This window comes from Euleptes europaea, chromosome 12 (assembly GCF_029931775.1).
Source record: "Euleptes europaea isolate rEulEur1 chromosome 12, rEulEur1.hap1, whole genome shotgun sequence".
Classification (NCBI taxonomy): domain Eukaryota; kingdom Metazoa; phylum Chordata; class Lepidosauria; order Squamata; family Sphaerodactylidae; genus Euleptes; species Euleptes europaea.
In genome coordinates this window covers 3,531,065-3,553,321 of record NC_079323.1, presented here as the reverse complement: position 1 = coordinate 3,553,321, position 22,257 = coordinate 3,531,065, and the positions used below count along the sequence as shown (strand labels likewise).

General features: G+C 49.4%; 1 protein-coding gene across 2 annotated transcripts in view; it reads right to left on the bottom strand.

The window, feature by feature from the left end:
* The window catches only part of FAM168A (family with sequence similarity 168 member A), a 73,870-nt gene extending 55,054 nt beyond the window's left edge, over positions 1–18,816 (bottom strand). For both annotated transcript variants that reach the window (XM_056858082.1, XM_056858083.1), the window contains exon 1: positions 18,732–18,816. In XM_056858082.1, coding sequence (XP_056714060.1) covers positions 18,732–18,801 — 70 coding nt within the window. In that variant the 5' untranslated portion in view covers positions 18,802–18,816. The remainder of the gene's footprint in view (positions 1–18,731) is intronic.
* Between the last annotated feature and the right edge of the window lie 3,441 nt (positions 18,817–22,257).

The following is a 22,257-nucleotide window of genomic DNA, read 5'->3' as shown; positions in this document are numbered from 1 at the left end:
TCATACCCTACCAGAAAATATTTTTGTTAATCTTTAAGGTGCTACTGGACTCTTGCCCTTTTTGACTACTGCAAACAGACTAACACGGCTACCCACTGTGAATTATCCTCATAGGGCAGTTGCTCTAGCCCCCTGACCATTTTGGCTTCTCTTTTCCGCACCTTCTCAAGCTCTGCAATATCCTTTTTTAGGTGTGGTGACCAGAACTGTACACAGTATTCCAACTGTGGTCTCACCATAGATTTGTGCAAGGGCATGGCTCGCATGAAGAGGAACTAAGCATAGCATACAAGGCAGGCAGAGACCTCTCTACACCAGACAATTTCAGAAAGGGTAAAGAAGCAACTAAGCACAGGGGGTGGGGCTCCTTCTCTGGAATATAGATCCTGGACCACCATTGGGACCCAAGTCCTCATGGCATGCGGCTCATCTTGCAACACATCCCATGTCGGCGGGGGAACGGGGATCTGAAAGGAACCCATCTTCCGTTGGTTGACAGAGGAACTCGAGTGACACAACGCATACTTAAATTGTGGAACTCCCTGCCCCAGGATGTGGTGATGGCTGCCAACTTGGAAGGCTTTAAGAGGAGAGTGGACATCTTCATGGAGGAGAGGGGTATTCATGGCTACTAGTCAAAATGGATGCTAGTCATGATGCATGCCTACTCTACAGGATCAGAGGAGCATGCCTATTATCTTAGGTGCTGTGGATCACAGGCAGGAGAATGCTGCTGCAGTCGTCTTGTTTGTGGGCTTCCTGGAGGCACCTGGTTGGCCACTGTGGGAACAGACTGCTGGACTTGATGGACCTTGGTCTGATCCAGCAGGGTTTTTCTTATGTTCTTATGTACCTTTTCCGGTGCTTAAATGAGAGTTCTTTCACCACTTCAGTCAAAGTTGGTCTCCATGGGAAGAGCAAACAGGCTAAAAATAACCCGATGGGCTTGACATTTTAACAATCGCGCAGCGGATCGTCATGGCAATAGAAGAGTTGTAGCCAGTTGTCATGTTAACCGAAGTTTGAAGATTAAACGGGAAAGGAGCCAGTTCGACTCCGTGTTTACGCAATCAGATTTGAGTGTGACCCTCTTGACGGGGAGGATTTGCACAGCCTTAGGGAAGCGTGACAAAGACGCCTGGTTGGGGTCCAAAGAGAAATTATGTAGAGATCACTGTGCTCCCCCCCCCAAAAAACCCAGATATTATAACAGCTTAGCAGGAGTTGTGATTTACACATCATGCTTCCAAACGCAAAGTGGTGTGCTGTTATGTGCCCTGCTGCAGATGCACGCGTGTGTTTATTATCCTGTTTTTAAATCAAAATAGAAGCTGGAAGTGTCTTGGCCAAGACCAAACATTCTCAAAGTTCACTGTAACTGGCAAACCCATGTCATGTCCCTCCACAACACATACAAACTTACCCACATCATGACATCATCGCGTTAGAGTTTTGTCACCAACTGTGCGGAAGGTTGGCAAGGAAAACACAGCATGATGCCACAACACAAGTTATTGCTCATCGAAGGAGAAACAGACACACGTGGGCCATTTTCGGTGGCTTCTGAGCATCCAGCATGGTGTCTAGTCCAACCCCAAGTTTATGACACATGAGGGGGAGGGGGAGGGGAGATGCTCAGTGGTAGAGCATCCGTGTGGCAAGCAGAAGGTTCCAGGTTCAATCCCCGGCATCTCCAGTTAAATGGACTAGGCAAATAGGTGATGTGAAAGACCTCTGCCTGAGACCCTGGAGAGCCGCTGCCGGTCTGAGTAGACAGTACTGACTTTGATGGACCAAGGGTCTAATTCAGTATAAGGCAGCTTCATGTGAGCCTATCCAAACCCTGCAAGCAAAGAATTCAGGAAGAGCTGTGGCTCAGTGGTACAGCATCTGCTTAGCATGCAGAAGGTCCCAGGTTCAATCTCCGGCATCTCCAGTTAAAAGGACTAGGCAGCAGGTAATGTGAAAGACCTCTCTGCCTGAGACCCTAGAGAGCTGCTGCCAGTCTAGGTAGACAATACTGACTTTGATGGACCAATGGTCTGATAAGGCAGCTTTGTGTGTTCGTGTGATACTGCTCCTTTGGGGATGAGCCATGGCTTAGTGGCAGAGACTCTGCTTAGCATGCAGAAGTTCCCTGGTTCAATCTCCTGCATCTCCCGTTAAAGGAACCAGACAGTAGGTGATGCGAAAGACCTCAGCCTGAGACCTTGGAGAGCCGTGGAGAGGGACTGTGGCTCAGTGGCAGAGCATCTGCTTGGCATGCAAAAGGTCCTAAATTCAATCCCCTGTTGAAAAAAAGAACCAGGCAGTAGGTGATGGTGAATGATCTCTGCCTGAGACCCTAGAGAGCTGCTGCCCAGTCTGTGTAGACAATACTGACTTCGATGGACCGATGGTCTGATTCAGTGCAAGGCAGGTTGCTCTGTATGTCTAAGTCAGGCCTCCAAGCCCAAGCCCAAATTCTTGTGCTCCAAGTCCCACACACCTATTTGCCTGCAAGTCGCAATATTTCTTAGAATCATAGAGTTGGAAGGGGCCATACAGGCCATCTAGTCCAACATCCTGCTCAATGCAGGATCAGCCTAGAGCAGTGATGGCGAACCTTTTAGAGACCGAGTGCCCAAACTGCAACCCAAAACCCACTTATTTATCGCCAAGTGCCAATACGGCAATTTAACCTGAATACTGAGGTTTTAGTTTAGAAAAAACAACTCATACATTCACATATTTTGCGTTAAAAGAAAAACACAATAACAGAGCTTTCAATGATGCAAACTTTTATCTTTCAATAAAAAGTTGTTTGTATTTGGCATGCATCTCTCCAGGACTCGTCCTCTGCTCAGCCACTGGACATTATTGCTAGGGTTGCCAGGTCTCCAGCCACCACCTGGAGGTTGGCAGCCCCAGTAGAGGAAGGGAAGGGGGAGGGATGGAGAATGAAGGAACTGGGGAAGGAAGAGAGGAAGGAAGGAAGGAACTGGGGAAGAAAGGATGAAAGGGAGGAAGGATGTAAGGGAGGAAGGATGTAAGGAAGAAAGAAAGTATCCTGGGTCGGGCCTCAAGCCCCACCCAGGACTTGCTCCAGGGCGCATACCCGAAGTTCTCCCCCCCTTACGGGCAGCTCTGGGGAGGTGGCGAGGCGACGGCGCGGGACGGCGGAGACATTGGGCCCCGGTGCGGCGGCATCGGGCACCTCCCAGCTGGCTGTTGGGGGCAGGGGAGGAGGGGGCGGCGAGGGCGAACGCGCCAACACTTGCGACCCCGCCAGCCTGCGGGCAATTTTAGGGGGCGGGGAGGGAGAAGGCAGAGGCCACGCAGGCACGCCCGAGCCGGAGGACTCGAGGGTGGCTCCGGCTACCCCACAAGCTTACAGCACGAGTCAGGGACGAGCGCGAGTGGGGGAGAGGGGGAGGATGGCGAGAGACGGCAGGCCTTTATCTGGCGAACGCGCGGCTGTTCAGGGGCCGCCTGGCCCTCCGCGAGAGCCCTGAGAAGGAGGAGGAGGCGGCGGGCGAAAATGGCTGGGGGAGAGGCGCCTGAGGAGGAGGACGATGGCGGCGGCAGCCTGGAGCTGGACTTTTGGGAGCCGCCTGAGGGGGACGAGGAGGAGGAAGGCGGCGAGGAGAAGCTGCTGCTGGAGCCTGGAGGAGGAGGCCTGGCCTCGTTGCTGCTGGCCTCCCCGCCGCCTGGCAGCTGTTGCGGGGCAAGAGGGGGGGAAGAGGAAGAAGCCAGCCGCGTGCGTGCGAGGCAGGAAGCTGACGCGCCGATGCATGCACGGTGGGGGGGAGCTCAGCTGAGAGAGGGAGGGGCACAGACGATCTGGGAGGCCTTTTGGAGCTCACCTGCGCGTGCCGGCAGAGAGGGCTACACGTGCCGGAAGTGGCGCGCGTGCCACAAGTTCGCCAACACGGGCCTAGAGCATCCCTGACAAGTAATTGTCCAGCCTCTGCTTAAAGACTGCCTTTCCAGTTAGCCAATTCCACTGCTGAACTATTCCCACAGTAAAAAAAAAAAATCCCAATATCCAGTAGGTACCTTTCCGCCTGTCATTTAAACCCATTATTGCAAGTCCTCTCCTCTGCTGCCAACAGGGACAGCTCCCTGCCGTCCTCTAAGTGACAGCCCTTCAAATACTTCAAGAGAGCAATAATGCCCCCCCCCCAACCTCTTCTCCAGACTGAACATTCTCAAGTCCCTCAGCCTTTCCTCGTAGGGCTTGGTCTCCAGGCCCCTGATCATCCTCGTCACTCTCCTCTGCACCCACTCCATTCTGTCCACATCCTTGTTGAAGTGAGACCTCCAGAACTGCACATGATACTCCAGGTGCAGCCTGATCAATGTAGTGTACAGCGGAACTATGACATCTTGCAATTTGGATGTCTGGATTCATCCTAGTGTGCACACAAACACTCTCATGCAACCTCGCAAGGTGAATGGGCTACTAAACATCCTTGATGATGTAATTTCATTCTGGCTGCCCAATCTGAAGACTCTGTTTGCAAAATCAGCGCCTGTGCCGTTTCCTGGCCTGAACTGCAATGGGGCAGAGAAATAAGTGTTCTGTATCGCCCGTTCCAAAAAAATTACTGCACAGGGGGAAGAAGAAGAAAAGTTGGTTTTTATATGCTGACTTTCTTTACCACTTAAGGAAGAATCAAACTGGCTACAATCTCCTTCCCTTCGCCTCCCCACATCAGATACCCTGTGAGGTAGGGGGGGGCTGAGACAGTTCTAAGGGTACTGTGACTAGCCCAAGGTCACCCAGCTGGCTTCTTGTGTAGGATTGGGGAATCAAACCCGGTTCTCCAGATTAGAGTCCACCGCTCCAAACCACCACACCACGCTGGGAAGAGCCCACCCAGGGCTGAAACGAAGGTGGCTTGGAGTCAAAGGGCCAGAGGCACAGGGAAAGAATGACAGGAGAACCACATGGGGGGGCTCTTTCTTCCCAAACGGTGGCTAAAGTGAGTCTTCCCGCTGCCCCCTCCCACCAACGGTTATTACCATGTACTTTACCTCCTGGGGATGGCAATGAAAAAGGAAGCTAAATCCCTCTCCCTGGAGAAGAAAGGCTCATTCCTGCAACACGTTTGGCATTTAAGAGCAAGAGGCAGACATGTAATTCTCAAGAGGAGGTGGATGGCAGTATATCAAATGGAGCACTAACTACCCAGTGACAAGACTTCAAAGAGGGCAACCCGGGTGTGGGGCTACAACGGCGTTTATTCCCAGTTCTAATGGGACTAAATGAATTTACATGAGAACGTTCATTTTAAGTAGGGTTGGGATGCTAAGCAATCAAACGCTGGAAGAGGAAGAGGAAGAAGACGTCGAGAAGGAGGAGGAGGAGTTGTTGTTTTTTATATGTCGACTTTCTCTACCATTTAAGGAAGAATCAAACCAGCTTATGATCCCCTTTCCTTCCCCTCCACACAACAAACACCCTGTGAGGCAGGTGGGGCTGAGAGAGCTCTAAGAGAGCTGTGACTAGCCCAAGGTCACCCAGCTGGCTTCATGTGGAGGAATGGGGAAACTAACCCAGTTCTCCAGATTAGCGTCTGCCGCTCATGTGGAAGAGTGGGGAATCAAACCCGGTTCTTCTGGACATGTATTTAAGGGCTGCCCATTCTAGGTTGGGAAATACCTGGAGATTTTGCGGATGGAGAGACGGGGTTTGAGGAAGGGAAGGTGGGGTTTGGGGAAGGGAGGTACTTCAGCAGGGTAGAATGCCATAAAGTCCTCCCTCCAAAGCAGCCATTTTCTCCAGGGGAACTGATCTCTGTAGTCTGGAGATCCGTCGTAATAGCGGGAGATCTCCAGGTGCCACCTAGAGGTTGGCAACCCTAGTTATATTTGTGGACGCACACACAAAAAAAGCTCCAGCATTATATAAAACTGGTAGAAACGGCCAAAGAACTGGAAGGTCTTTCCGGTATTTGACGAGTGCCAAGCAAGCTCAATGAGGCCATATTTTCTTCCTGTTGTCCTAGCTGGGGCTTTAGGAACTGATAAATCATCTCTGGCTGCAGACGCATTAACATTCCAGGCCAGTGCCGCCTTAGGTGGAAAGAGGCAAGAGCACAGAGAGGGAAAGAGCGAGAGAGAAAACACAAATACGTTTCTGTGCAAGCAAGAGAAATCAAGGCTTCCGTGTCCTTCAAAACGGTGAGGAAAATAGGCGCACGTGCTATGCGAAAGGGGCAAAGCTTTCATAATATAGCAGCGAGCAACTAAAAATATATATATCACTGGACCTGGGAGCTGACGCTCTGCTAAAGAATTTGCAAAAAAAAAAATTTCTCCGGGTGCAAAAATGCAGGCGCCCGGTTGCCCCTGGCAACTTAATAATGGGGCCTGGAAACGGGCACTCGGTTGCTAAAGAGGGCAGGAGGCAGGTTCTCCGCCTCTCCTGCCTGATGCTCCACCTGGCCGCTACCTCCCTCCAAGCTAAACGCCTAGGGCTGTTTAGCTTGGAAAGAAGGCGGTTAAGGGGAGACATGATAGAGGACTATAATATGATGCATGGTATGGAGAGAGTAGACAGGGAGAAGCTTTTCTCCCTCTCTCATGATACCAGAATGAGGGGTCATCTGCCAAAGCTGGTGGGTGAGAGATTCAAAACTGATAAAAGGAAATATTTCTTTACATAGTTAAATTGTGGAACTCTCTGCCCCAGGATGTGGTGATGGCTGCTAACTTGGAAGGCTTTAAGAGGGGAGCGGACATGTTCATGGAGGAGAGGGTTATCCATGGCTACTAGTAAAAATGGATCCTAGTCATTATGCATACCTATTCTCTCCAGGATCAGATGAGCATGCCTAATATATTAGATGCTGTGGAACACAGGCAGGATGGTGCTGCTGCAGTCGTCTTGTTTGTGGGCTTCCTGGAGGCACCTGTTTGATCACTGTGTGAACAAACTGCTGGACTAGATGGGCCTTGGTTAGGCTCCACCTCACAGACTCCAGGAATTTCTATACCCAAGGCTGGCCACCCAAAGTAGCAATCTGGTTAGTTGCAGCAGGATCTGTGGGGCAGTAACAGGCCAGGTGAAAGGGGAGGGGGAGGGGACTGGAAGAAGGCAGCTCCTTTTGGGAAGGGGATGGCTTCAAAGTGTGTTAATATATCTCTATCACTGAAATAAGAATCAAACCAGATTACAATCACCCTCCCCACAACAGATAATTTGTGAAGTATCAACCAACTACTTTCCAGCCCTGCTGGAAAGAGCCCCACCTGGCCCCACCCACTTTCTAAAAACATGGGATGGGTGCGAAGAAAGGTGTTGGCGGAGAGAGTGGAACTTTTTAGGGCACTGAAGCTTTGCTTCCAGAAGTCTTCTGGCTTTTGAGACCCATCCATTTTAAAGCCCCAAGAGAACTAGAAACCTGCTTCTTAAAATAAAAGGCGTAAACACAACCAGTCCATTGAGATTCTGATTTCTGAGCCAGGAATGTTCTTTGGTTATACTACAGTATAGACATGTGGGCTATACATAGCATAGTGCAAACTATTCATACTTTTTGTATAGGGAAGAACTGGATCATATTTTTGACCAAAAAGCCAGCCTTTGAGCAAAAGCATAATGCCTGCCTTAAATGAAAAACAAAAAAAAAGTCTACCTGGGGAGGGGGGAGGAAATCAATATTTAATCTACATTCTTCTCAAGGCCCGAATACAAAATTATAATGCATTACCCTCAGAAAAGGAAAATGCAAAACATTAGCCAAATTGCTCATCGCTAATCCGGCATGAATGCAAGATTAGTGGTAGTTTTGGCAGACTGCTGGCAGAACATGAGCCAGTTCTCAATCGTTCGCGCACTGTGCGCGCCAAGCTCTCAAGCGCCAAGCCCGGCAGAAGATGGCGGAACAACGGGCACCCATGCACACGATTCCAGCACCGCCTTACAATAACCACATGGGCCCACTGGGAATCACATCCCATGCGCGACCTCAGTGGTACAGTATGCTCCCACCATCTTCAGGCACAGGAGATGTATCGACTGTCCTCCAAAAACGCAAATTATGTGACTTATTTAGCAAGAAGAAAGTCGAATGCCTGAAGCATAGAGAGCTTAACATTTGATTCCGCTTTGAATCCTTTTCGAGAAAGGTGAATGACAAAGGCTATAAAAAAATGAATACATTTTGAGGCTTTCAGACACAGTGAATAGAAAGACGACCTCGCTTTCTGTGGTTTGAAAGCAGCATTGCTACACGAAGGCTTTAAAAGTCTCAAAGGCAGCTCTTCATAGAATCATAGAGTTGGAAGGTACCACCAGGGTCATCTAGTCCAACCCCCTGCACAATGCAGGAAATTCACAACTACCTCCCCCCTCCACACCCCTAGTGACCCCTACTCCATGCCCAGAAGATGGCAAAGGTGCCCTCCCTCTCATCATCTGCCTAAGGTCACAGAATCAGCATTGCTGACAGATGGCCATCTAGCCTCTGCTTCAAAACCCCCGCAGAAGGAGAGCCCACCACCTCCCAAGGAAGCCTGTTCCACTGAGGAACCGCTCTGTCAGAAAATTCTTCCTGTTTAGACAGAAATTCTTTTGATTTAATTTCAACCTGTTGGTTCTGGTCCGACCTTCTGGGTCAAAAGAAAACATCTCGGCACCATCCTCTACATGACAGCCCTTCAAGCAAGCAGAAGGTTCCAGGTTTAATCCCTGGCATCTCCAGTTAAAAGGACCAGGCAAGTAGGTGATGTGAAAGACCTTGGAGATGTGGAGACCCTGGAGAGCCGCCACCAGTTTGTGTAGACAATATGGACTTTGATGGACCGATGGTCTGATTCAGTATAAGGCAGCTTCATGTGTTCATGGAAGAAGACGGCCCTTCAGATACCCTGGTCCCAAGTCATGTAGGGCTTTAAAGGACAGCTTGAATTGGGCTCAGGTGCAGATAGGGTGGTTGCATGAGAGCCAGCGTGGTGTAGTGGTTAAGAGTGGTGGTTTGGAGCGGTGGACTCTAATCTGGAGATCCGGGCTTGATGCCCTACTCTTCCATGTGAGCGGCGGATGCTAATCTGGAGAACCGGTTTGGTTTCCCTGCTCCTCCACATGAAGCCGGCTGGGCGACCCGGGGCTAGTCACAGGTCTCTTGGAGCTCTCTCAGCACCACCTACCTCACAGGGTATCTGTTGTGGGGAAGGGAAGGTGATTGTAAGCTGGTTTGATTATCCCTTAGGTGGTAGAGAAAGTCAGCATATAAAAACCAATTATTCTTCCTCTTCCAGCCACCCAGAACAGTGGGGGCATGTGGATGGGAATGGAGACTGCACCAGAATGACAGGTGGAGGAGGCGCTGGGCCAAAACTGAATTGCCCCCCCCCCGCCAATCTACGCCCTCCTCGACAAAAGAGGATTCCCCTTCTCCCACTTTTACCTGCAAAGCGCCAGAGCTGAGAGCGCCAGTACACGGCTAATTAATCATCACAGGGGAAGGAAAAGGACTGAAAAACGCTTGCCCTTGTAAGATTCTCCAAGCACCGTCTTATTTATTAAAAACAGAGGATTAGACACCTCTTGAATGTCAGATGGCAGAAGAGCAAGCAGCTCCCTCCCCCCCCCATCACTTTAATTGGGGCCGGCGGTACAGCAGGTTCCCTTGGGAAATCGCTCGCAAATTCACAGCGCAAGCCAGACCGAAGGCACCATTTTGCAAGGCTGGGAAACAACAGACGTTAAAAAAAAAATTCAAATGTGCTAAAAAGAAACAAGGTCAGGGAGGATATAATTGTTCCACAGCGGCAGACATGCAGTGGATAGTACAACGCACACACACACACAAACCAAGGCAGATCGTGAGAGGGAGGGCAGGAGGGGATGAGCCAGTACTTTGCTCTTGTGTCCCTTTCTTACACGCCCTGGGAAATGCCGATCGCCACTTTGGGGTCTGGAAGGAATTTGACCCAGGGATCCTGGAGGTTTTGTGCCTTTCTCTGGGCACAGAGCAGGGGTCACTGGGGGTGTGGGGGGAAGTTGTGTTGTGCAGGGGGTTGGACTAGATGACTCTTGGGGTCCCCTCCCAAAGCCAGTGTGGTGTAGTGGTTAAGAATGGTGGTTTGGAGTTGTGGGCTCTGATTTGGAGAACCGGATTGGATTCCCCACTCCTCCACATGAGCGGCGGAGGCTAATCTGGTAAACTGGATTTGTTTCCCCACTCCTCCACACGAAGCCTGCTGGGTGACCTTGGGCCAGTCACAGCTCTCTCTGAACTCTCTCAGCCCCATCTGGTGCCTGTTGCGGAGAGAGGAAGGGAACGGGATTGTAAGCCGCTTTGAGACTCCTTAAGGTAGAGAAAAGCGGGGTATAAAAAAAACACTCTTCTTCTACCTTCAGTTGTGCAGGAGAGATCCTTGTGCTGCAGTGACAGCTGATGCCAAAGCAAGGTTTTTAAAAATCTGCACAGCCAATCAGATCTCCAGTGGCCTGCTGGGCAAGATCCCAGCCTGCTTCCTAAAAACACTTGACGGGTGTCGGAAAAGGAGTCAGAGGGTGCCATGGCACCCATGGGCACCACATTAGGGACACCGGACGTAGGGCATGCCACAGCAAAGAACCGCCGGTCTGCTCTCTGCTGTCCTGCAGCGCTGCCACCGTGGGGGGTCGGAGGGAAATGTTGCAAACTTTCAGCCTGCAATGGTCTGGCAAGCATAGAGGCCAACAAAGTTCTGCATGGTCTCCGGATTCCGTCCTGGCTCTTCCGTCTGAGCTGTTCTCGCACTGCCGCACCTCTGCGTGCTTCCCTGTTCCCCAGCTCCCTCGCCAGCTTGCCTTCAGGTCACAGCATTTCCACTGGCGTGGGAAAAGACCGAGAAGGTGGTCTTTGAACACTCCAAAAGATTGGTTTTGAGGAATTCCAGGGGCTTGCCCAAGGGCAGAAGCCGATGACTGTCGTCCATCTGGTTCGATGGACATTCTCACGACAAATGAGAACAGCAGGGATATTCCTCACCAGACTAAATGCGGATCTTTTCCCCCCTCGTTGTTGAAAAACATCAAGTAATCTTTAGGCAACAGCCAAAAAAAAAAATTGTTTTGTTCTCGTCCGCAATTCAGATTTTAGCCTGCCCCACATGAAAAAAGAGGAGGCATAAAAGAGCTTTTTGAAAAATTCTATGCCCGACCTTGTCGTCTCCATCCTGAAGTTTTCCTCTCTTCCACCCCCCCCCCACCCCGGGTTTTAAAATAAAAGCCACTTTTGTGACAAGTCTTTTTACCTCCTGGGCAGCGCCATGATTCATCGGGGTTCTCGTACTGACGACATCTAAGTTTTCCTGCCTTTTGTGCCTCCGCTCACGTTCCTGGGGACCTTGTTAAGCGCTTCCCCCGTTTGAACATGCCTCCCTCTCCCTTTTCAACAGCTTCCTTTCCTCCCTGGGATGCCCCCCCCCCCCCCGGCAGGGCAAAAGAAAGGTCGTTTGAGTGCCTGATTAAGCCGGGTGCGCCCATTTTACTCGGCCCTTGGAATGCCATACAATTTTTGCTCAATGGCCTCTTCAGCACAGCCGGCTAGATCTTCTAAGCAGGCTGACATTCCCTCGGCCCCCTCCCCACCCCACCTTCTTGCCAGCTTTGCCATTGAAAACAAAAAAGGATGTGTCAGATGAGCGGCTGCCCCGGGGTGGGCAGACAAATAATAAGCCCACCGCTGGAAACAGCTGAAGTCGGCAGACAGCAAAGGAATGATCTGTTTTAAATGCACCCCTGCTGTTATTTTTCCCTTTCTTAAATCCTGCGCTGCCTTCCCACGGAGCCTCCGTATTCAATCGCGAGACAGCCGGCGTGATGCTCGGGTCACACCGTCGGTGTGGCTCAGCGCTGAAATTTGGGACATCTCCTAAGTCTTCTTGCAGGCGCCACCCTGCAAATGGGCAAGGCCGACCACTAAGGGAGAGGCCGTGGCTCAGAGGTAGAGCCTCTGCTTGGCATGCAGAAGGTCCCAGGTTCAATCCCCAGCATCTCCAGTTAAGGAATGCCCTGGGTTCTGACCCCAGCATTTCTAGTTAAGGATCCGGCAGTAGGTGATGTGAAAGTCCTTCGCCTGCATAAAATCTCAGGTTCAATCCCCGGCATCTCCAGTTAAAAGGATCTGGCAAGTAGGTGATGGGAAAATCCTCTCCCTGAGACACCCTGGAGAGCTGCTGCCAGTCTGAGTAGACAATACTGACCTTGACGGACCAAGGGGCTGTGAGGAGCTGTGGCTCAGTGGTAGAGCATCTGCTTGGCATGCAGAAGGTCCCAGGATCAATCCCCAGCCTCTCCAGTTTAAGGGACTAAGCAAGTAGGTGAAAGACCTCCACCTGAGACCCTGGAGAGCTGCTGCCGGTCTGAGTAGACAATACTCACTTTGATGGACCAAGGGTCTGATTCAGTAGAAGGCAGCTTCATGTGTTCATGTGCCTGCTCACACATGTTGTCAGAGCCAAACCAGACATTACAGCATCCACAGGCCCAGCCCTTGGCTGCCAACATCATTTTAGAGAAGACTTTGGCCAATTAAAAAATGCTGAGAGGGCCCAATCCTGCTTGGGACTTTTGCATGAGAAGTGCAGGAGACCTTGAAGCCCCCCACCCCAATCTGTTTCAGTACTTGCATTTGCCTTGGTGTGCTTGTGTGTGTTAAATTCTGTCTACTCGCTTCTGACTCCTGGTGACCCTATGAATCAACGTCCTCCCAAATGTCCTATCGTTAACAACCTTACTCAGGTCTTGTAAACTGAGGGCCGTGGCTTCCTTTCTTATTTTTTTATTTATTTATTTATTTATTTATTATGGATGTATATTCCAACCTTTCTCCCACCCAAAGCCAGGCTCAGGGCGGCTAACATCAATAGAACACTATAAAATACAATAAAAAATTGTTTTGTTCTCTTGGGTCAATCCATCTCATGTTGGGTCTTCCTCGTTTCCTGCTGCCTTCCACTTTTTCTAGCATGATTGTCTTTTCCAGTGACTCTTGTCTTCTCTTAATGAGACCAAAGTACAACAACCTCAGTTTAGTCATTTTTGCTTCTAGGGAGAGTTCAAGCTTGATTCGATCTAGAACCCACTGATTTGTCTTTTGGTGGTTATTTATATCCCACTTTTGTCTCCAAAGTTGGGATTTAAAGTGGCTTAGAAAATGATTCTCCCCTCCTCCATTTTCTCACAACAACCCTGTGAGGTTGGGCAGGCTGAGTTTGTGGCAGGCCCAAGGTCACCCAGCGAGCTTCCACAGTAGAAGTGAGGATTCAAACCTGGGTCCCACAGCATCCTAGTCCACCACTCTATCCACTACACCACACTGGCAGCGAGGGAACAACAAATTTGGTGGGTCCCCCTGCCAGGGCCCTTGTGGCGTTTGTTACATGGCCAAAATGTTCTCTAAAATAGCGTCATCAGCCACTGGTCACTGTCCCTAGAAGCTAAAATAACTAAACTGAGGCTGTCGCACTTTGGTCGAAAAAAGTCACTGGAAAAGACAATCGTGCTAGGAAAAGTTGAAGGCAGCAGGAAAAGAGGAAGGCCCAACAAGAGATGGCTTCACTCTACCAAGGAAGCCACGACCCTCCTTGATGGAGTCAATCTGACTTATGTTCTTTTCTTGCCTTGAAAACCCTAACCCTAAGTCACCTGTGACTTGGTGGCACTTTCCCCCATACCACCATATTCAGGATTGGTACCCTAAAACTCTAGTCATTCTGACTGGCAATGCAAGATCCTATCATTGTAAGCTGCCTTGAACCAAGAGGAAAGGCAGGATATAAATGTTTTAATGAATGAATAAGTAATGCCAACAGGACCAGCATGTATAGATAACGTTTAACACCCCCCCATATGTACATACACACACACAAAAGCAAGCGGAAGCCATTACACCCCTAACACATACCTGAATTCATGTGTCATTCATGCAATAGCAGACATACTTATTTATGAAATACAAATGGGAAAGGAAGGCCCATGTCACCTATACGCTGGGCTGAGGGGGGAAATCAGGTGCCTGGACGGCTAGAATTGCACGCAGATTCATACTGTGTGGAAATATTTTTTTTCTGGCTTCTGTAAGGCTGGTTACGTGAAAGTCGAACGCAGGCATCTGCTAGGCACTAGACCAGGGGTCCCCAACGTGGTCCTCATGGGCGTCATGGTGCCTGTCAACACCTTACATGGCGCCCAGAAAATGTTTTCAAAAAGTGGGTGGAGCCAGTTGGCGCTATTGCTCAGCGCAGCTTCTGATGGGCCAATGCAAATCTGGTTGCGTCAGAATCCTAGAGGCACCCACAGGCTCAAAAAGGTTGGGGACCCCCTGCGCTAGACTTATTTTTGTAGTTGTTTCCATCTGTGTTTTCAGTTAAATTTAGAATATGCTTTGCCAATTACTAGGTGGGGGGTGGGGATTATGAGGTTCTTTATTGGAGAAAGTTTTACCCAATAAAGGGACTTCCTTGGATTTTTTTTTTAATGTCAGTATTTAATTACCAAATCATGGCTCCCACCAGAGGAGCGGAATTACATGACGGAATGCCCTGGGGAGCCCTTCTCGAGTTGATTACGGTGAAGTCAGGCCCCTGGCCTCCCACAAATCCATGGCAATAGAATTAGGCAACAGAAGAGCTGATTCTTCACAAAAACCTTTGCTCAGACCTGGGATTTCAGGCTCAGAGATCCATGTCGGGGCCCAGCAGTGGATCCAAACCAGTGAGCCTGAAATTTAGAATGGTCTTTAAAGACGGGTAGGATCCACCCAAGCGCGACCAAGTCGTGAATTCGACTCGTACCTCGGCGCTCCTTCGGTGGCCAGCACCGTCGGATCAACTGCTCTGTTTTCGATCGCGTCCACAGTGTGTGCAACTTCACGGCTTCTCCCCATGAAGATCACCGCGGCCTGATAATTTGCTTTCTGTGCTTCAGATCAATGCTTCTAAATACCATTGATATCATTACCTTCATGCATATGACTTGCACACACACATAAGCCAAGCTCAAACACGACATAAATGCCAAACGCTCATCCTGTCGTGACCTTTTATTCCCTTATAGCAATTTCCTGATTTTCTGCTGGAGCGGCCTGTGTCTCTTTCAATACATCGTTCTCCCTCTGCAGTCCATGTAAGCATGCCTGTCACGTGGGTCCCTCACCCCCATTCATCCCCTGCTAGCTCGCTGCCCTCCTCCCCCCAGGTGTTTCCTCCTCCGACCTCCTGAACTGCACCCCACGCCTTCACCTTTGCTTGCACTATGCCCTCTTCCGGCATTTCAAGTCCGCAGGTGCCAAAGGAAGTTGGCCCAGATGTCCGTCTTCCCGACACACAGCCAAGAAGGGGTTTTAGAAACAGAAAAACCTCTCCGCTCGCTCCTGCTACAGGAACAAAGACGTTTTCGAACAGAACTGCAAACCCAGTAACTGCTGACGTGACACTTTGTTCCTATTGAGTCTGGAAATTTTGATGTGTTGGCATGCAATTGGTCAGTTATTTGAATTGATTCGACACTTTGTTCTGAAAACTAGAAGTGGACAGCAAAAGGAGTCTATGTTTCTATGACTTGTCTTTGTCCATCAAGGTCAGTACTGTCTACTCTAGCTGGCAGCGGCTCTCCAGGGACTCAGGAAGAGGTCTTTCATATCACCTACTACCCAATCCTTTTAACTGAAGATGCTGGGAATTGAACCTGGGACCTTCTGCATGGCAAACAGATGTTCTTCTACTGAGACATGGCTCCTTCTTAAATGAAGCTGCCTTCTACTGAATCAGACTTCTGGCCCATCAAGTTCAGTACTGTCTACTCAGACTGGCAGTAGCTCTTCAGGGTCTCAGGCTGAGGTCTTTCCCATCACCTACTGCCTGGTCTTTTCAACTGGAGATGCTGAGGATTGAACCTGGGACCTTCTGCATGCCAAGCGGATGCTCTACCCCTGAGCCACGACCCCTTCAGCAAAAACAAAACACCCCACCCAAGATCAGCTGGGCTCATACTCACTGCGCATCAACTGTCAAAACAAACCAGCCACATGCTTGCGCATAAACCAGGGGTGGGGAACGTCAGACCCGGGAGCCGTTTAAGGCCCACAAAATCATTTGGTCTGGCCCTTCGTGGGTCCTGGCAGATCTCTAGCTCAGAAGCATCTAAGACTGGCGATCTGCCCCCTCCCGCGGACAGGAATAGCCTCTATACGAGGCAGAAGTTAGTTTGTTTTGCTGCGAAAAGGAACCTTTTTTCCTCCTTGCAGAAGAGTCATTAGCTATGGAGCTGCTAGGACTGCCCAAGAAACTATGTTAACCATTTCCCATTCGGTCTGTATTCCCTCTGTACTACGAGAGGGCTGGGGGCAGAAGTGGCGACAATGGGTTAAAAGGGGGCAGGGCCAGAATGCACGGGGGGGGGGGGGGAGTTCCTAGCCAGTGTGTCCTCATTTCATCCCTGCAGGCGGAGGTAGCAGGAGTCGGCTGTAGAATCCAGCCCCCACCATGCGGAGTAGGAGCAACTCCGGCGTGCGGCTGGACGGCTATGCCCAGCTGGTACAACAGACCAACCTGTGCCAACAGGTGGGCGAGTGCGCCACCAGTTGAATGCCTGTCTGCTTGCCCGTGCCAGAGGTGGTCATCTGGGGCAGCTGCCTGCTTGGGGCTTCGTCGGTTAATATTTAAGTTGATAATTTTGTACGGCCTGCGAATCATAGAATCATAGAGTTGGAAGGGACCACCAGGGTCATCTAGTCCAACTCCCTGCACAATGCAGGAATTTCACAACTACCTCCCACACACACACCCAGCGACCCCTACTCCATGCCCAGAAGATGACCAAGATGACCTCCCTCTCATGAACTGCCTAAGGTCATAGAATCAGCATTGCTGACAGATGGCCATCTGCTTAAAAACCTCCAGAGAAGGAGCAAATGGCCCTTGGTGGAAAAAAGGTTCCCCACCCCTGGCATATACAGAGAGGGAGAAACCAGCGTCTCAGCTTCAAACAGCATTGGTATCACATATCAAGATCCCAAGGCCACAGATGAAGTTGACTCAGCTGAGGCATGACAGCGGAGGGTGACAGAGTCAAAACTGATAAAAGGAAGTATTTCTTCACACAACACATAGTTAAATTGTGGAACTCCCTGCCCCAGGATGTGGTGATGGCCGCCAACCTGGAAGGCTTGAAGAGGGGAGTAGACATGTTCATGGATGAGAAGGCTATTTGTGGCTACTAGTCAAAATGGACATTAGTTACTTATTCTCTCCAGGAGCAGAGAAGCATGCCCATTATATTAGGTGCCATGGAACACAGGCAGGACAATGCTGCTGCAGTTGTCTTGTTTGGGGGCTTCCTCAAGGCCTCTGGTTGGCCACTGTGTGAACAGACTGCTGGACTTGATGGGCCTTGGCCTGATCCAGCATGGCCTTTCTTATGTTCTTATGGCATCAGAATTGGTGTTTATTGCCGGGGGAAAGTCAACAGCAGACTAGCGAAGTTGGCACCGCCAGAATGAGAAACAATTTTATGGGCCTTGTCCAAAGAGAGCAAGTGAAGATGGTGTCCATTTGTGACTAAAATGGTACCACTAATCACACGCAGCCCCAGAAGGGACAAGGTGGTAGATCAGAAATCCCAAAGAAGAGCAAACTGTCAGCTAAAGTCCACTTTGATGCATTAACTATTGTTGAAGGGGGTTAAAGGCGAAGAAAAACCACACTTGAGGAAAGTTTGCTTCCGAGAATAACATCATCAGTCTGAAGATAACTGAGCGGAAAGGTGCTCACTCCTCCCCTGGGGGGCACAAGCAGATATGTACATCTCCCTCTCTGGGGAGGAGAGATCATAGAGTTGGAAGGGACTACCAGGGCCATCTAGTCCAACCCACTGCACAATGCAGGAATTTCACAACTACCTCCCCCACACACCCCCAGCGACCCCTACTCCATGCCCAGAAGATGGCCAAAATGCCCTCCCTCTCATAGAATCAATTTGGAGGCCTGAGCTCTAGAATTTTCCAGAGCTGTCCCTTTGGTGTCTGGACAAAACCCCACACACCGAACTGCACAAGGGCCACAAAGAAGATGACAGCCCTCCTAATTCCCATATTGCTCACAAGACGCAGTCAAAAGTGTGACTACTCTGAACAAACAAGGCGCGTGGAGGGATTCCTGGAAACCGGCATTGTGAAGTACAAGAAAACTCCTTCGTGTTTTTCACCAAGGAACTCTAATAGGGAAACCTTTACCTCTAGAGGTAAAGGCAGAGCGACGGACAAGTAACGGAAGCAAGAAAATACCTGCACCCAGATAGGAGGAGCTTTTTCACATTTTATATTTTTTGCTGCACTTAACTGCTGATGTATCAATGAGTTTATGGCACCATTGACAGCTTACGCTGGTGACAACTGGTGACAGCATTCATTAAGTTGAACAAAGAAAATGATGCTAAAGTTCTTCTTTATCAAACAAAACATGGCCCAGCTCTATGTTTTTATGGGTACGTTCAAGGGAACACGGGGGATAACACTGAAATCCTAGAATCGCCAAAGACCTGGCTGTAACAAATGAATTCATGGAAGACCTCTTGGGTATTTACTAAATTTGCCAGCTCTGGTGGTACAGTTCTAGCCCATAATGGGACTGTGCCACATTCAGTCATGCAGGCCCCCACCCACAATGCGAAGTTGAACAGACCAGACACGGTCTTACCTCCTCAGCGAGAACCAGTTCTCTGAAAATTATAAATGATACGATGGTCTTACCTGTATAGGCCATGTTCTTCGGGTTTCCATAGGGAGCCCCAGGTTGAACGGGGCTATAAACAGGATTCATCGTGGAAGACGTGAAGGCTCTGGAAGAGAATGAGGGCGGGAAAAACAGAAGGTTTGAAGAGGCAGCCCTGTTGTTTTTGCATCTTATCTTACGCCATCCCTCTGTCAAAAGGCTTTTTGCTTGTATTTTATGACAGAGCTCCGGCTTTACAATTCACAGCTCCGAGCTGCAAAAGAAAGGATTTACTGCTAGACCTTGCAACTGGGTAGCTTATTTAATAATTTAGATTTTAGAGTGTTCAGATCATTCCCTTAAATCCATCCCGCAGCCCGCTTGCAAGTCTAACACCTAACTAACTTCCCATCCGCAAAGAAGAAATTCAAATTTCCAGAGCATGCAAGGGGGGAAACAAGGTTCGGTAGAATCATAGACTTGTTCAAGAGTTTGAATTCCTCGGCTCCATCATCAGCCAAAAGGGAGACTGCGGCCAAGAAAATAGGAAGGAGATTGAGACTGGGAAGGGCAGCCATAAAGGAGCTAGAAAAAGATTCTTAAGTGTGAGGATGTGACGCTGGCAACCAAGACCAAGTTAATTCATGCCATCATATTCCCTATTACTGTGTATGGGTGTGAAATGTGGTGTTGGAGGAGAGCATTACGGATACCATGGATCGCCAAAAAGACACATCAGTGTTAATTGGGGCTCACAGGATCCAATGGAATGCCCCATATAAATGAGATTGCCACTTTTGAACTCAGAAAAACCGCAGCCTGTTAGGGATGTAACATTTCTAGAAATTTTTTAAGCTATGAGGGGAAAGCTGTCTTTCAAAAGGAACTGAAATATACGCAGCGATTACTTTTCTATCAAACCTGAACTTGCTTTGATGCGTTAACAACATAAAATGCATAATTTATATCTTAGCTGGCATACAAAACTGTACTAATTGACATATTTACAGAATTTAAAAGTATAAATGCCAAACAGCCATTCTTCACTGGGAGTTTGAGTGGGAAAATGCCCGTTGTGATGCGGCGCTTCTGGGTGTAAACCGGAAGCGACGTGATTGCGACGGTGTGGCCGAGCGCATGCAAGTGAGCACTGCTTTCGAGCCGGGCAATGGATTGGTGGGCAATTGCCTGCCTATCTAAGCGACCTCGCAACCCTATGCTGGCCTCCCTGTACTGCTGCGACAGCGTGGCCCTAGGACGCCATCTTGCCCCCCGCCAGCGTCCTGACAGCGCAAGTCCTTGCACCGTAGTCCCAGGGGGCATTCCCAGGGTGTTCTTGGGGCACAGCTGCCTTTAGGCAGCTTCCTAACCTACTTCCGGCCGGGAACGCCCCCTTTGCCCTTACATTTTAGGTGGCCTAGCCCCTTGGAAGGCTATGGAGCAGTTCCATGGGGCTTGAAAGTAAGGCCAGCTTTCCGGCTTCGGCAGAGGGGGTGCCGAAGTTGAAGCCGGAAAGCTGGCCTTACTTTCAAGCCTCCAGCCACCAGCTGACCCCTCCCACTCAAGAATGGGCTGTAAGTTTTCTAGACGAAAAACTGCAAATATACTCAATACTTGAGAGTGCTGCAGACTGTTCCTGCCTATGCTACCTGAGCACATGCGTCTTAATTTTTGCCATCTGAGAGGATAAAGAGGAGGAGGAAGAGGAAGAAGAAGAAGAGTTGGTTTTTATAGTGGTTAAGAGCGGTGGTTTGGAGCAGTGGGGTCTGATCTGGAGAACCGGGTTTGATTCCCCACTCCTCCATGTGAGTGGCGGAGGCTAATCTGGTGAAGCGGGTTGGTTTCCCCACTCTTCCACATGAAGCCAGCTGGGTGACCTCGGGCTTGTCACACTCTCTCAGCCCCACCTACCTCACTAGGTGTCTGTTGTGGGGAGGGGAAGGGAAGGTGATTGTAAGCCGGTTTGATTCTCCCTTGAGTGGTGGAGAAAGTTGGCATATAAAAACCAACAAGCATGACACATAAATTAAAATTACGTGACAACTATGAAGATTTCTACTAGTAGAACAATAATCCCTGAATTATTATGCCATTAAACCAAACTCGGTGCCCAGGGAGAGGTCCAGAGAGGGCCTCTGAAGCAATTTCCAACCTGGATGCAACTCGGCCTTCGAAACAAAAGCCAGCTTCACATCTGCATCTCTCCTGCAAGACCAACGCATACGGCCTCAATATTCTTTCTGCCTGGTGCACCGACAGCACGTTCGCTACCAAAATGCCACAGCTCCAGGCACAGAATTGCCTTTTAAAAAACGTAATAACCCTCCTGCCCATTATATTACTAATAAAAATGATTAAAGAGAGCGGAGATCTTTCTTTTTTTCCCCTCCAGCTTTTATTTAGAGGAAAGCACGGAACCTGGGAATTTGTGTCGAGTAACTGTCAGTTAAGCAACTGCTCAGTTAATTATCTTAATGAAGCAGATTCGTGGCTCTGATTAGCAGAGGGAAAAATCAGTCATTAAGCTTTATCAGGCAAGCAGTTCGTCTTCTCAGCTACCTACGCCATTTCAAACACGGTCCGTCTCCCCATCAAAACTTATCCCGTTCCCGAATTTCTGTTTAGAAGGGGGTCGTTTCATCAAATCATAAATTCAAACATACAACAAGGTCGACATTTATGATTGACGAGCAATTTGTTAGATCATTAATCCCTCTCTCTTAAGCCCCCAGACAGTAAACAAGTCAAATGTTAAACCTGGCAACAATCGGATTGACAATTAGTGCCTAATTAATTAGCTTTCCTGCCATTTTCAAGCTAGCATTATATTAGGCAGTCTTCCAAAGAGGAAGATGAGGGAAGATGTAAAAGAAGGTAAAAGGAGCAGGCAAACTGGGGTGCATATAGGGTTGCCAACCTCCAGGTGAGGCCTGCAGTTTCCCCAGAATTAGGACTAATTTCCAGACTAGAAATCAGTTCCCTTGGAGATCTGTTCCCAAGGGAGGCCTGGAGTTTTCCCAGAATTAGGACTGATTTCCAGACTAGCGATCAGTTCCCTTGGAGAAAATGGCACCTTCGGAGGGTGGGCTCGATGGCATTACATCTCCACTGAGCTCCCACCCCAAATTCCATCCTCTCCAGGTACCACCTACCAATCTCCAGAAAATTCCCAAGCTGCAGTTGGCAACCCTAGGCGCAGGAAATGCAACAGTCCAATGAAAGGCACATTTGCAAGACCCCCCCCCCAAGACCAAGGTGCTTTCACACCCACTGATTAATGCACTTTCAATCTGCTTTCAGTGCACTTTGCAATGGGATTTTACTGTGCGAAACAGCAAAACCTACTCGCGAACAATCTGTAGAGTGCATTGGGAGTACACTGAAAGTGCATCATTCAGAGTGTGTGACGGTTCAGCGGCCAGTGTCTATGGAAGGGATGGTTCTTCAGAAGAGGGCAACAAAGATGGTGAAGGGTCTAGAGACCAAGTCCTATGAGGAAAGGTTGAAGGAGCTGGGTATGTTTACTCTGAAAAGGAGAAGACTGAGAGGGGATATGAGAACCAT